The following is a 14,963-nucleotide window of genomic DNA, read 5'->3' as shown; positions in this document are numbered from 1 at the left end:
GCGCTAAACAGCGAGCTATAGAGATCCAAAAGGGACTGTTGTGTTGGTCCAGAACCAGAAGAGTGCTCTGGCTCTTTCTGACATGCCTGTTTCCCTATGGTGTGGGGTAGAGTGGATGACAGATGGCTCTATGTTACCTGTGGATTCCCTGTCAGGCTAGAGTCAGGGTTGAGAATCTGTCCCAATCACTAGAGCCCTCTACGGATACAAAATTTGGGATCTGCATCCAATCTTCAATCCACAAACATGGTGAACAATACATCTACATCCACAGATATAAAGTAGATATCCATGGATCTGCAGGGCTCTACCAATCGCTTCTGAGACAATTATTAAAATAAATACTTACCTGTTGTCAACAGCTAGGGTGACCAGACATCCTGATTTTATAGGGACAGTCCTGATATTTGGGCTCTTATATAGGCGCCTGTTACCTCCTACCCCCATCCTGATTTTTCACACTTGCTATCTGCAAAAACAACGAGAATTCTGTAGCACTTTAAAGACTAACAAATTTAATTTCAGCAGGCATAAGCTTTCGTGAGCCTCAGCTCACTTCCTCAGATGCAGTAGGTGAGGAAGTGAGCTGAGGCTCACGAAAGCTTATGCATGCTGAAATTTAATTTGTTAGTCTTTAAAGTGCCACAGAATTCTCGTTGTTTTTGCTATATACAGACTAACACGGCTACCCCTCTGGAACTTGCTATCTGGTTGCCCTATCAACGGTCCTACTGAATTAAGGTAGATCAAGAAATAGGTACAATATATTTACACCATATAACTGAGATAACTGAATTCATTAAGTTAGAGATGTTGGATTAAATACAAAACAAATAAACCCCTTTTAATTTAAATAAAAATTATTTATGTTACTTACAAAAAAAACTCTGTAAAAATGATAGCGTATTACTTTTTTAAGTTTTAACTAATTCTTTTAACTAAAAGAAAAATAAATAAAACCACTTGAAAATGTTTTTCCCTTTCCCTTCTAATAAAAGGCACTGCATTCAGTAACACAGCGTTTAAAGTTAACATACCGTAATCTTCCATCCTGAGCAGCTGCACCCCCTGCTATGATTTTTGTAATGAAAATACTTGAGTCATCCCCAATGTGTGGGTTGTCCGTGCCACCTGCAATGCTAAAGCCAAGCCCTGAATTTCCCTGAAAAATAAATATCACTTATTTGCAGAATGCTGAGAATATATTATGTACTAGTATTTCTGCAATCCATACTGTACTGATATAATTGTCAAAACTCACAAGATAGCAATTTTGGAATGACTGTAGAAATTCCAGCTCTATTATCAAAACAGTATTTAACAAGTATTAAATTAAGTATATAAAGTGTGTGCAAAATCTATGAAATTTGTGGGCCTTTTATATTCACTATTCAATATATTTCATATTTAGGTGCAATTAATGGATCTAAGAATAAACCAAAAAGAAAGAACAGCAAAGTAATCTTCTAATGTTGATGTTTAACTGCATGCAATCAAGAGGCCAACCTTTCAATACACAAAGTGTGAATCTCCTTCCAAACAAAATTTATGGAAGAGCATTTAGTTTATTACCCTTTCAAGTGTAATTTCTTCATATTCATAATCTGCATCCGTTCCATTAACCTAAATGAAGGAAAAAGAAAAAAGTTCTGTAGAATTTTATACTCCACATAGCACAAAACATTTGCTCAGTATTCTGATGGCAGGGGGTTGGACTAGATGACCTCCTGAGGTCCCTTCCAACTCTAATATTCTATGATTCTATGATTCTATTCCTCCTCAGTGGCAGCAGGAAAATGGCAATTCTACATATTATTTCTCATTGAAAACCTAAAAAAATACTTAAACTTCTACTCAACGTTCACAGTGATATTTGGCATGGTTATTATAGTTTGTAAATCTTCAATAAAAAAAGCAAAATGATAAAACAAACCAGAATATTTTGTAAGTTAAACTTAAAACTCAAATATTCTTTCAAAGTTTTGTTCCAGGACTTGGTGCAGCTTGGGCTGAAAGGGTTACAAACTATAGACATGTTCTTGTTTAATAACATGGTGCAGCTTGGGCTCAGGTTGTGGGGTTGTCTTATTGCTGTGTAGGTTTCTGGGCTTGGGCTAGAGTCTGGACTCTGGGACTATCATCTACAAACATGAACATGTGGTAACTGAAACAGTTATCTAGTATTATAGCTGTTTGAAAATGATTCATGATGATTGCTCAATACTTTTTATTGTAATGAGAACATTTTACTATTCAATATCCTCAGTTGAGGGTCTCTAAGAAAACTGGAATCAGATAAAGCATTCTTCTCTCTATTTATATCTAAATTAGTAAAAGCCAATGAAAAATATTCTGTGCTTCAATATTAAAATACAACAATCTAGATAACAAACAGAAACAAGACAGATGGATGCTGAGCTGCTTGTCTGTGTTGTTCCAGATGAGTTTTCTATTTCCTTTTCCTCTGTTAAGAAGTTGGTTTGATTTGTTGTATCTGAGGGAGCAGAGTATCTGTATGGTCAGCACCAGGGGTATCTGCAAGCACCACAGAGTCCGTACTACCCTCAGATCCACGGAATGATCGCTTACTTGTTGGTGATTTTGTTATGGCAGACAGCGATTCTGCAAGATGCCTGACACTAATAGTGTTGGAGTTGAAATCCTGTTCCTTTTTTGGAGTGTGAAGACCCATTAACAGTTCAGTGGAATTTGGCAGTAGCTTTTTGCTCCTGTTGCTGTGGTAGGGGTGCTCCAAGCATTGTCTTCAAGACAACTGTGTTGCTAAGCCAATGTCTGGCAAAATAGCATACAGTTAACCCTTTGTCAGTAACAGCAGCTCAGTCAAATGAGGCTTGGATTTCCTTTGGATTTTTCACAATACCCATAGCGGCCCAACTTTCTATAAACATTAATTTTATAGGCTTAGTTTTCCAACCTCCTGGAGTCACAGGTCTTGGAATATCTCCTCGCACATATCAAGGCAGTTTTATTTCTCGTAGTAAAATATTTCCTCTGTTTTTTCTTCTTATCAGCCTCAGAGGGTTTTTACAGGTTGTTGTACACTCTAATCATCAACAGGAGCCCTCATGCAGTGTCCCTCTCTTTTGGACACAGTGGGTTTCCACAGCCTGGGTTCTCAGCTACTAACTGGTGGCACCTCTACCTGATTGTTTAAGGTAGTCAGGAACCTTACCTTACCTCCCCATATGATTAGCCTGATACCTTGTACATACACTCTGCTGACACCTCCATACTCATTTCCAGTAGTAAATTTGAATACCCTAACTACTTTTGAGAACCATTTGGCTCAGCTAGCTGTACTTTATCTTCTGGTTTCTATTATCTACTGCCCTCTACGTGCCTCTGTCAGACACCTATTGAAATTGGAATACTGGTCTTTGTCATATTTATTTTGTGTTTCCCTTATTGGAAATAGATAATATTACCTCACTTCTATGAGCAATTTGTAATTCTTTTTCATGCCTTATTTGATTCATTTAATTTTATCAGGGGCCACTCCCTTTACAAACTGCTTGGATCTTCTGATCTCCAGGCAATATCATTCATAACTTCTGGCCTCATTTGTGGTCCAATTCTTTGATCACATTTTAATTTTTCTCTGTGTTTAAACAGTTCATTCCCACTTCATCTGACTGCAGCTGCTTAAAACCACTTGATACTGATTCTGACAAATTCAAGAGTGAATGCTGTAGTCTGTTGTACTCTTTTTTCCTGCTAAAGCCAATACTTGAGTGAATTCAATGATAGGAAGGCAAAGGTGAGGACTTCAGCTGACACTGCAGCAAGGAAAGCAATGTGTGGGAGTGACATAAGAAGGAAAATTCAGATTCAAAGACAATACCTAGTTTATAGACATCATAGGCAGACGGAAGGTTTGAGTTGAAGAGATATGACAGAGCAGGAGTTGTGTTTGAAGACGATCCTTTTGGCTAAGAGAAGCACTGTTTAACATTTAGCTGGTGGATGGTGAGACAAAATCAGAACTTTACAAGACAGGCAGGATTCATTACAAGGCACTATGTTCTAACTGTCATTTTATTACTTTACTTTCAATTGCTTCAAAGCTGATCCATTACACAGATTTTGCCACTTCTTTAGTCTTGCTTTGTTTCTCAAATCTGGGTTCAAAAACGCCCATTCTATAGAAAGTGCATCCCTTAAAGTGTTGAAGGATTTGATCACCTCAAGATCACAAGGCCTATCTTTATCTTTAATTTTGCTAGATTTTATTATATTTAAAACAGTATACTCATCTATTGTATTACTTGTTTGTATTACCCCTGCCCCCCCAAACAACTGATGAGCCCCACCCCCTAACAGCTGATCAGATGAGCCCCACCCTCTCACCTAACAGCTGATCAGCCCTCCCAGCTGCCCCTTCTGCCTAACAGCTGATCAGTTTTTGAGCCCTGTTGGCAGTTTAGCAGCTGATCAGGTGTTTGCTGCACCCCTGGACGGCAGCTGCTCCAACCCTGCTCCAGAAGTTGCAGAGGTCAGCTCTGTGATCATCCGACTGCAATCCACAAGAAATTATGCTGATAGCTGCAGATTTGCAGGGCTCTACTGTTAAGTATCTTTCTTTTGAGTCATTGTTTTCATGACATTTGTAAAGGGACTTTTTCTTATATTCATGTCCTGCTGAGTGCTGCAAAACTTAGTTCCAATATTGCTCATAATTCAGCTAAAAAGACAAATATTCTGACATGGACAATGCTGAGGTTTAATTTTCTTTTTTCTACTTTTCTGATGTCTGCAAATGTCAGACTATGTCTATCTAACACTAGAAACAAGTATTTTTTTTAATTAAACATGTATGACTAATGTTTTGGCTATATCCTTAGAGATTCCAGTTGCTTTATCTTATTTGTCATGTCTATAGATCTACTATTTAAAGTATATCTAACTAGAGCTTTTTCGTTTTAATTTCAAAACTGGGTGCTCTCATTAACTCAGTTGGTAAGTTGTTAGTTTTACATGTTTAATATTATAAACATTTGACATCTCATTCCTTGGTTAAAATTCATTAAGTACTTTTATTAGAATACAATACTACGGCAATGTCCATCTCATGAGGCTTACTCTTCCATCAGTGCTCTTCAGTACATGTGGGAACATACAATTAACCTGATTGCTCAGTTATGGATATTCTCATGGTTAGCCATTACTTTCCTATCTTCACTAATTACTGTTGTGTTCGATTAAGTTTAACATTTCTCACTGGATTATTAAATTTCACATACCATTTTATCTGCACAATCTACTTCATGTGTATCATGACCATTGTGTTCTATTAATAATTTATCATTAGCTTCCCTCTTTGCTTCCATTTTCTGGGATCATGGCTTTCCTTTTAGTCTTTGGAAAGTTCTTTCATGAGACAATTGTTTAGATTTTAGTTGATAGTAATGAATAAAAATCAGAAGTTAGGAATTGTAGAAATAAGAGAAGCCAAGGGACACAAGGAGAAACCTATGGGCAGCAGAGTTAAGGACAATAAGAAGTTTTTAAAAATACATTAGGAACAAAAAGAATTCTAACAACGGTATTTGTCCATTACTCGATGGAAATGGTAGAATTATCAATAATAATGCAGAAAAGGCAGAGATGTTCAGTAACTATTTGTCCTTCATTTGGGAAAAAACTAGACGATTCAGTTCCATCAAATGGTGATAACACCCTTTCCATTCCAATGGTATTTCTGGATAATGTTAAACAGAAGCTACTACAGACAGACATTTTAAAATCAACCAGTCCAGATAATCTGTATCCAAATCTTAAATTTAAAAGAGCTGGCTGAGGCGTTCACTGGACCATTAATGTTGATTTTCAATAACTCTCAGAGCACTGGGGAAGTTATAGAAGCTTGGAAGAAATCTAATGGAACTACAGGATTTGAAGGGACCACAGGGTTATCTAGTCTAACTCTCTGCCAAGATGCAGGATTTGTTGGGTCTAACCATCCAACACAGATGGCTATCCAACCTCTTTCTGAAAACCTCCAGTGAAGGAGCTTCCATGACTTCCCTGGGAAGTGTGTTCCTTAATGCTATGTTTATGAGGAAGGTCCACAGGGCAGTGCCAGCCCTAGAGACATTGCATATGTAACTTTGTATGTCTGACTATGAAAGTGGCTGCTACCATATGTCCTAGGAGCGCGAGGCATGTGTGTGCTGAAATCAGGGGGCACACTCGTGCTTTGGAGATCAGGTCTGTTATGGCTGTGAACCTGTGAGATAGCAGAAATGCTCTTGCTTGTATGGCGTCAAGTTGACCCCCAATGAATTCTAATGTTTCCACCTGTCTCAAAGTGGATTTTTCAAGATCGATAAGGAGACCTAAGCTTTTGAAAATATTCATCGTTGTGTGAAACGCTCGGAGTGCTTCGGCCTTGGATGGAGCTTTGAGGAGGTAATCATCCAAATATGGGAAGATCATAATTCCTCTTTTTCTTAAATGAGCCGCAGTCACTGCAAGTACTTCGGAAAGAACTTGCGGCATTGCTGATAGGCCGAAAGGCAGTATACTTTGTACTGGAAGTGACTGTTGTCCACTGCAAATTGTAGGAAGCGTCTGAGTGGGATGGATGGGGATATGGAAGTATGCATCCTGTAGGTCGAGGGCCGAGAACAATTCCCTTGTTACAATGCCAGTATGATCGTCGAGAGGGTGACCATCTTGAATTATTGCAGTTTGACAAACTTGTTTAGGTTGTGAAGGTCCAGAATGGAATGCCAATCACCAGATTTCTTCTGAACCAGGAAGTAGTGGGAGTACAAGCCTTGTCCTCTGTGTTGTCCAGAGACCGGCTCTATGTCTCCCACTTGCAGAAGATGCTTTACTTCCTCCCTGAGGATAGGCTCGTGAGAGGGGTGGCAAGATGGCATAGTTAGGAAGGGAATACCCTTCCTTGATTATTTCCAGGACCTATTTGTCCAAAACAATAAGCATCCAAGATGGTAGGAATGGAGCTAATTGGTCACCAAACTGGTGATCTGTTTGTGATGTCATAGATTTGGGAGGCAGGAGGGGAAGATAGAGTGTTATTGGGCCCTTGCCCTCACCTTCAAAACTATTGTTTGTTGGAAGGTATATGAGACATTGCCCCTTGTGCAGCAGGTGGTCTGTTATTGTGATTATTGGGAGAGCATTGACGGTGGCGTTGGTTGTCAAACTGCTGCTACGGGTAATAAGGTTGAGGCCGGGATCTTGGGGAAAGTTGGTATTTCCCTGATCTCCTCTTTGCTGTGAAGTGTACATATCCAGAGAGCTGAGTGTGACTTGGGAAACCTTAAGCGAGTGTAGTGCTTTGTCGGTACGCTCTGAGAACAATTGTTGTCCTCCAAATGACACATCTTCAACTGTTATTTGTATCTCCTTGGGGAAATAAAAATACTGCATGAGCATGCAGGAGTGAAATCAGGAAGGCCAAGGGTAACAAGAAGGGTTTCTATAGGTATGTTAGCAACAAGAAAGTGATCAGTGAAAAGTGTGGGCCCTTACACAATGGAGGAGGCAACCTAGTGACAGATGATGTGGAAAAAGCTGAAGTACTCAATGCTTTTTTTCCCTCTGTCTTCACAGACAGGGTCAACTCCCAGACGACTGCATGGGGCAGCACAGAATGGGGAGGAGGTGAGCAGCCCTCAGTGATGAAAGAACAGGTTCAGAACTATTCAGAAAAGCTGGACATGCACAAGTCCATGGAGCTGGATGCAATGCATCCGAGGGTGCTGATGGAGTTGGCTGATATGGAGTTGGATGATAATGGCCAATGGCTCTGCAATCATATCATAGAATTCTATGATTCTATGATATGATTGCAGAGCCATTGGCCATTACCACTGAAAACTCATAGCGATTAGGGGAGGTCCCGGACGATTGGAAAAAGGCAAATACAGTGCCGAACTTTAAAACAGGTAAGGAGGAGGAACTACGAAATTACAGACCAGCCAGCCTCACCTCAGTACCTGGAAAAATCATGGAGCAGGTCCTCAAGAAATCCATTTTGAGGCACGTGGAAGAGAAGAAGGTGATCAGGAACAGTCAGCATGGATTCTCCAAGGACAAGTCATGCCTGACCAACCTAATTGCCTTCTATAAAGAAATGACTGGCTCTGTGGATGTGGGAAAAGTGGTGGATGTGATATATCTTGACTTTAGAAAAGCTTCTGATATGGTCTCCCACAATATTCTTGCCAGCAAGTTAAAGAAGTATGGGTTGGATGAATAGACTAAGGTGGATAGAAAGCTAGCTAGATCATCAGGCTCAACAAGGGGTGATCAACAGCTCGATGTCTAGTTGGTGGCTGGTAACAAACGGAGTGCCCCAGGGGTTGATCCTGTGGCCAGTTTTGTTCAACATCTTCGTTAATGATCTGGAGGACAGAGTGGATTGCACCTGCAGCAAATATGCAGATGGCACGAACCTGGGGGGAGTGGTAGATATGCTGGAGGGTAGGGATAGGCTACAGAGTGACCTAGACAAATTGGAAGATTAGGCCAAAAGAAATCTGATGAGGTTCAACAAGGAGTCCTGCACTTAGAATGGAAGAATCCCATGCATTGCTACAGACTGAGGACCGACTGGCTAGGCAGCAGTTCTGCAGAAAAGGACCTCAGGGTTACAGTGGACAAGAAGCTGGATATGAGTCAACAGTGTGCCCTTTTTGCTAAGAAGGCTAATGGCATATTTGGCTGCATTAGTAGAAGCACTGCCAAGAGATTGATAGAAGTGATTATTCCCCTATATTCGGCATTGGTGAGGACACATCTGGAGTATTGTGTTCAGTTTTGGGACCCCCACTACAGGAAGGATGTGGACAAATTGGAGAAAGTCCAGCAGAGGGCAAAAAAATGATTAGGGGGCTTGAGGACGTGATTTATGAGGAGAGGCTGAGGGAACTAGGCTTGTTTAGTCTGCAGAAGAGAAGAGTGAGGGTGATTTGATTGCGGCCTTCAACTACCTGAATGGGGGGTTCAGGGAGGATGGAGCTAGGCTGTTCTTTTTCTGTCATCTGCCACCACTGAGAAGTAATGGTCCAAGTTGCAGTGGGGGAGGTCAAGGTTGACTAGTAGGAAAAGAATTTTCACTAAAAGGGTGGTGAAGCACTGGAATGGGTTACCTAGAGAGGTGATGGAATGTCCATCGTTAAAGGTTTTTAAGATCCAGCTTGACAAAGCCCAGGCTGAGATGATTTAGTTGGGGTTGGTCCTGCTTTGAGCAGGGGGTTGGACTAGATGACCTCCTGAGATCCCTTCCAACCCTAATCATCTATGATTCTATGAATCCTGAGATATGGAACCAGGAGGCTCGCCACATTACTATTATGGTAGCAATGGATTGGGCTGCTGTGTCAGCTGAGTCCAAGAAGGCTTGAAGAGCTGTGTTGGCTATGAGATGGTCTTCCGCTATTAGGGGAAAGAATTGCTCCTTTTTAGACTCTGGGAGGTCTTGATGTAACTCCTCCAGTTTGGAGTAGTTAATATAATTGTATTTCACCATGAGAGCTTCATAGTTTGAAATTCTAAACTGGAGGGCGGCGGTAGAATAAAATTTTCTCCAGAATAAATCTAATCATTTCCAATCCTGGTTGGGATGGGCAGATCGGAATTGGTTTTGGCGGTTCTTTTCTTGCACCGCATTAACAACAAGGGAGTTCAGAATAGTGTGTGAAAATAAGAATTCTGTGTTCCTTGCTGGTACATGTATTTTCTATCTGCACATTGGCATGTAGGCAGGATAGAGGATGTGGTCTGCCATAAAAGATTGGCCAGTTCAAGTAGTGCAATTTTTGCTGCCAAGGAGGCATAGAGAATGTCAATCAGCTCATGTTGCTATTCTTTCACCTCCAACTGGATGTGCAGAGCATCTGCCACTCTGCAGAACAAGTCCTGAAAATATCTAAAATCATCAGCTGCAGTAGGAGACAGTGGCATGATGGCCTCATCAGGTAAGGATGATGAGAAGTGCAGGCTCGGTGATGCCTCTTCTGCTTGATCGTCCTCATGTTCCTCTTCTGGATGTTGAGGATGGGATAGATGGAGGATGTGGTATCTGTTGTGCTGGTGGGTTACCAAATTGAGCCCTATACATGGTGCAAGGGTCCCAGTATGAACAGTTAGGTGGAAGAGGAATGTTTGCTTGCATCAAGGGAGGACCTTGCCAGCATTGGGTACCCTAAGGTGTTGAAGGGTAAGTTTGCAAGGCCAGCACTATTTATCCCAACATTGATTGGGCAATAATTTAGCATATGCCTCTTCCTCCTCCTGTGCATCACTTGGGAAGGGGGGGAGTCATTCCCATCCCAGAGAGAGAGAAGCATGGCTTGACTCAGGTGACAGAGACTTCAGGTAAGTCTCACTGAAGGCGCAGAGACTCTGGAGTATCAGATATTCTTAGGTCTGATATGCATCTGTAATCCTGTGGTGTATATGGCATCAACGGTGCTGCTGTCATACACAGTGCTGTGATGTGTTTTTCAGCATGGCCAGCATGTGGCACCAGAGATTTTTTCAGAGCCAATGGCATAGTGGCGGTTGAGGTCGGTGCCAATATCGGTGCTGTTGGCTGTTTCAGAGCCACAAAGGGTCTCGATGCCACGGATAAGGTCACGGGCTTGCTTCCACCACTGCAAATAGAAGGTGGTGCTGATAGCTGATGATGTCCCTAGTATGGTATTTTGACCTTATCTTAGAAGCTGAGGAACTCAGTTTCTTTGTGGCACCCTACCCCCTCTCAGAAACTGTTGACACCACGGATCTAGCTGGGGACAGCATTCTTGGGGTTTGTGCCTCAGGAGTTGAAGAGGGAGCCACTCTCTTCTTACCCTCAGCCCAGTCGGAGGATGTTTTTCTTACTTGGATGTGGAGAATGAGGGTTGGTAGTCGATCTTGATGATCGTGAGGACCTCTACGGGGAGCAGTGTGAGCAAGGACCGGAGGCTGGACAAAGGGACTTCTCCATAAGAAGTGATTTAAGTCTGATATCCCCGTCCTTTCGTGCTCTAGGTTTCAAAAAAAGGCAGTGGGAGCATTTCTGAGGAACATGTACCTCTCCCAAACAACGAATGCGCTCTGTGTGGCAGTCCATTATCAGGAAGGCAGCACTGCAGTAGATGCACCTCTTAAACCTGGAAGTACAGAGCATAAGGGTGAAGTAACAGCTTTCTGACCAGGAAGGGAGGGAAGCAGGAAAATGGAAACCTACACTATGCTAAAGACTGTAGGGTCATAGAAATAAAAATAAAATAGTAGAAAAAAAATTAATACTAATGATAATTTTTTTTTAAATGAAGAAAGGAAAAGAACTATCTAAGAGAGATTTTACTACAGAACTATCTAAGGAGAAGACGAAAAAGTGCAAAGTGTTCCATTCCAGACCACAGGTAGTAGAGAAGGAACTCAGAGCAGTCAGACCACACAGCGCTACATATACTTCCTGCGCACTAAGTGAGGCAGGGGAGGTGCACTTGCAAGGTCTGACGGGCACTGATATCGAAGATCTCTTAATCCAGATGCAAAGGTGCTGCTTCACCTACAGTGAATCATCCATGGGGACATCACTTGAAGAAGAAGCAATAACTATGGGAATCAGTCCAGCCCCAGAGGTGTTATAGTGTAAATCGAACCAAACACCACAGTAACTTCCAGGTTTAAGAACATAAGAATGGCCGAACTGGGTCAGAACAATGGTCCCTTTAGGCCAGTATCCTGTCTTCCTACAAGAGTCAGTGCCACGTGCTTCAGAAGGAATGAAAAGAACAGGGCAACTGTCAAATGATCCACCCCGTCGTCAAGGCCCAGCTTCTAGCAATTGGAGAGTTAGAGATACCCAGAGCATGGGTGTGTCCCTGACCTCTCGGCTAGTATCCACTGATGGGCCCATCCTCCAGGAACTTACCTAATTCTTCTTTGAACCCTATTATGCTTTTTGGCCTTACAACATCCCCTGGCAATGAGTTCCACAGGTTGACTGGGCACTATGTGAAGATGTACTTCCTTATGTTTATTTTAAAACTGATGCCTATTAATTTCACTGAGTGATCCCTGGTTCTTCCATTATGTGACAGGGTAAATAACACTTCCTTATTCACTTTCTCCACACTAGTCATGATTTTATAGACCTGTCATATCCCTGTTAGTCCTCTCTTTACTAAAATGAACAGTCCTAGTCTTTTTAATCTCTTTTCAGATGGAAACTGTTCTGTACCCGTAATAATTTTTGTTGCCCTTCTCTCTACCTTTTCCAATTCTAATATATCTTTTTGAGATAGAGCAATCAGAAGTGCACACAATATCCAAGATGTAAGGATACCATGGATTAGTATAGTGGGGTTATGATATTTTCTGTCTTAGCTATTCCTTTCCTAAGAGTTCCTACCATTGTTAAGATTTTTTGACTGCCACCGCACATTGATCAAATGATTTCAAAAAACCATCTAAAATGACTCCAAGATCTTTTTCTTGAGAGGTAACAGTTAATTTAGACCTCGTTATTTTGTATGTATAGTTGGGATCATGTCTCCAATGTGCATAACTTTGCACTTATCAACACTGAATTCATTTGCTACTTTGTTGCACACTTACCCAGTTTTGTGAGATCCCTTTGTAATGCTTCACAGTCTGCTTTGGATTTAACTATCTTGAGTAATTTTGCATCACCTGCAAATCTTGCCATCAGACTGTTCATCCCCTTTTCCAGATCATTTATGAATATGTTGAACAACACAGGCCCATTTACAGATCGTTGGGGGACCCCACTATTTCCACTTTCCATTGTGAAAGCGGATCATTTATTTCTACCCTTTGGTTTTTATCTTTAAACCAGTTACTGATTCATAAAAGGACTTTTCCTCTTGTCACATTACTGCTTACTTTGCTTAAGAGCCTTTGTCAGATGCTTTCTGAAAGTCCAAGTACACTCTATTCACTGGGTCACCCTTGTGCAAATGCTTGTTGACCCCATTAAAGAACTCTGAGAAATTCATGAGGCATGATTTCCCTTTACAAAAGCCATGTTGGCCTTTCCCCAACATATCTTGTTCATCTATGTGTCTGAGAATTCTGTTTACCAGCCTGTAACTGCCAGGATCACATCTGGAACCTTTAAAAAAAAGCATATATTAGCTATCTTCCAATCACCTGGTTCAGAGGCTGATTTAAGCTATAAGTTACATACCCAGTTAGTAGTTCTGCAATTTCATATGTGAGTTCTTTCGGAACTCTTGGGTGAATGCCATCTGGTCCTGGTGATTTACTATTGTTAATTTATACATTTGTTCCAAAACCACCTCTATCAACACCTCAATCTGGGAAAGTTCCTCAGATTTGTCACCTAAAAAGAATGGCTTAAGGGTGGGAATCTCCCTCACATCCCCTGCAGTGAAGACTGATGCAAAGAATTCATTTAGTTTCTCCACAATTGCCATGTCTTTGAGTGCTTCTTCAGTACTTTGATCATCCAATGACCCCACTAATTGTTTGGCAAAATTCCTGCTTCTGATGTATTTTTTAAAAAATTGCTGTTAGTTTGTGTGTATTCTGCAGTTATTCATCAAATTATTTTTTAACCTCCCTAATTATACTTTTACACTTGACTTCCCAGAGTTTATGCTCTTTCCTATTTTCTTCAGTAGGATTTTACTTCTAATTTTAAAATGATGCCTTCTTGACTAACTGCCTCTTTTATTCTACTATTTAGCCATGATGGCATTTTTTTCAATCCACTTATGAACTTTTTCTTTTTTTAGTGGGGGTATCCATGATTTGAGCATCTATTATGATGTTTTTAAATAGTTTCCATGATTGTTCATTTTAATTTCCATTTATCTGGCTTCCTCATTTTGTGTAGTTCCTTTTTTTGAAATTAAATGCTGAAGCGTGGTTTTCTATGGTATTTCCTCCCCGCCCCCTCCCTTCCACCCCAGATGTTAAATTTAATTACATTAGGGATGCTACTACTAAGTGGTTTAGCTGTATTCACCTCTCAGACCATCACCATCCTGGTCAAGTGGTCAGTAGAATATTCATATTGCTATAATCTTATAATTCAAGCATGGAATTTCTATTCAGAGATTCTATGGTACAGTTTGCTTCATTTAAAGCTTTTACATATATGTGAAAGAAAGCATAGAGTCAAATAACACCACTTCTCCACCAATGTGGCCTACTGTCATTCCTGTATATTTTGTACCCTGGTATTACCATGTCCTATTGGTTATTATCGTTCTACCAAGTTTCTGTGATGCCTGTTATATCAATATCCTCATTTAAGAACAGGCACTCATTTTAGTATTTAGAATTCTTGCATTGGTATACATGCACTTGTACATTTTGTCAATATTCAGTTGACTGCCTGCATGTGACATAACTGAATGGGACTCTTTCGTTTGTCTCTCTCTCTTCAGCTCCTACCTGTATTTTATCAGCTTCTTTTCTCTCCTCTTTACTAGGATATAGAAAATCCCCTTTAATAAATCCTCCCCAAAGGATGTCACTGTACGAACCATGTGCTCCATCTTCCAGGATAGGCTCCTCCTTTCCCAAAAAGAATCCCTCCTCCCAACATCATCGACTCATCCATGCATTGAGACCCTTCAGTTCCACCTGTTTAACTGGCCCTGTGCATGGAACTGGAAGCTTTTCAGAGAATGCTACCAGGAAAGTCCTGGACTTTAATCTTTAACCAAGCAGCCTAAATTTGGTCTCCAGCACCCTTCTCTTAAATTTCCCTATGTCACTGGTACCCTGACCATTGGTTCTTCCCTAGCACTGCACATAAGTCTATCTACATGTCTTGAGAGCTCCACAATCTTAGCACACAGCAGACAATTCAACATGTAGTTCTCTCGGTCATCACAAATCCAACTATCTATATTTCTAATAATCGAATCCCCCATTACTATTACCTGTCTCTTCCTAATAACTGGTATACCCCACCCCAG

At 40.9% G+C, this 14,963-nt stretch overlaps 1 protein-coding gene across 15 annotated transcripts in view; it reads right to left on the bottom strand.

Moving 5' to 3' along the window:
• Positions 1-14,963, bottom strand: part of DLG1 (discs large MAGUK scaffold protein 1) — a 302,234-nt gene that overhangs the window by 127,777 nt on the left and 159,494 nt on the right. For 13 of the 15 annotated variants that reach the window (XM_067542838.1, XM_067542842.1, XM_067542840.1 and 10 more), the window contains 2 exons: positions 1,573-1,623; positions 1,038-1,162 (listed from right to left, as the gene is read on the bottom strand). In XM_067542838.1, coding sequence (XP_067398939.1) covers positions 1,038-1,162; positions 1,573-1,623 — 176 coding nt within the window. Of the gene's footprint in view, positions 1-1,037; positions 1,163-1,572; positions 1,624-11,071; positions 11,151-14,963 lie in introns of all 15 variants that reach the window. The other 2 variants (XM_067542851.1, XM_067542852.1) reach the window with 1 other exon arrangement.

This window comes from Emydura macquarii, unplaced genomic scaffold (genome assembly GCF_026122565.2).
Source record: "Emydura macquarii macquarii isolate MOO-44397 ecotype Brisbane River unplaced genomic scaffold, CSIRO-AGI_Emac_v2 contig_729, whole genome shotgun sequence".
In the NCBI taxonomy this organism is placed as follows: domain Eukaryota; kingdom Metazoa; phylum Chordata; order Testudines; family Chelidae; genus Emydura; species Emydura macquarii.
This window is presented reverse-complemented; position numbering and strand designations above follow the sequence as displayed.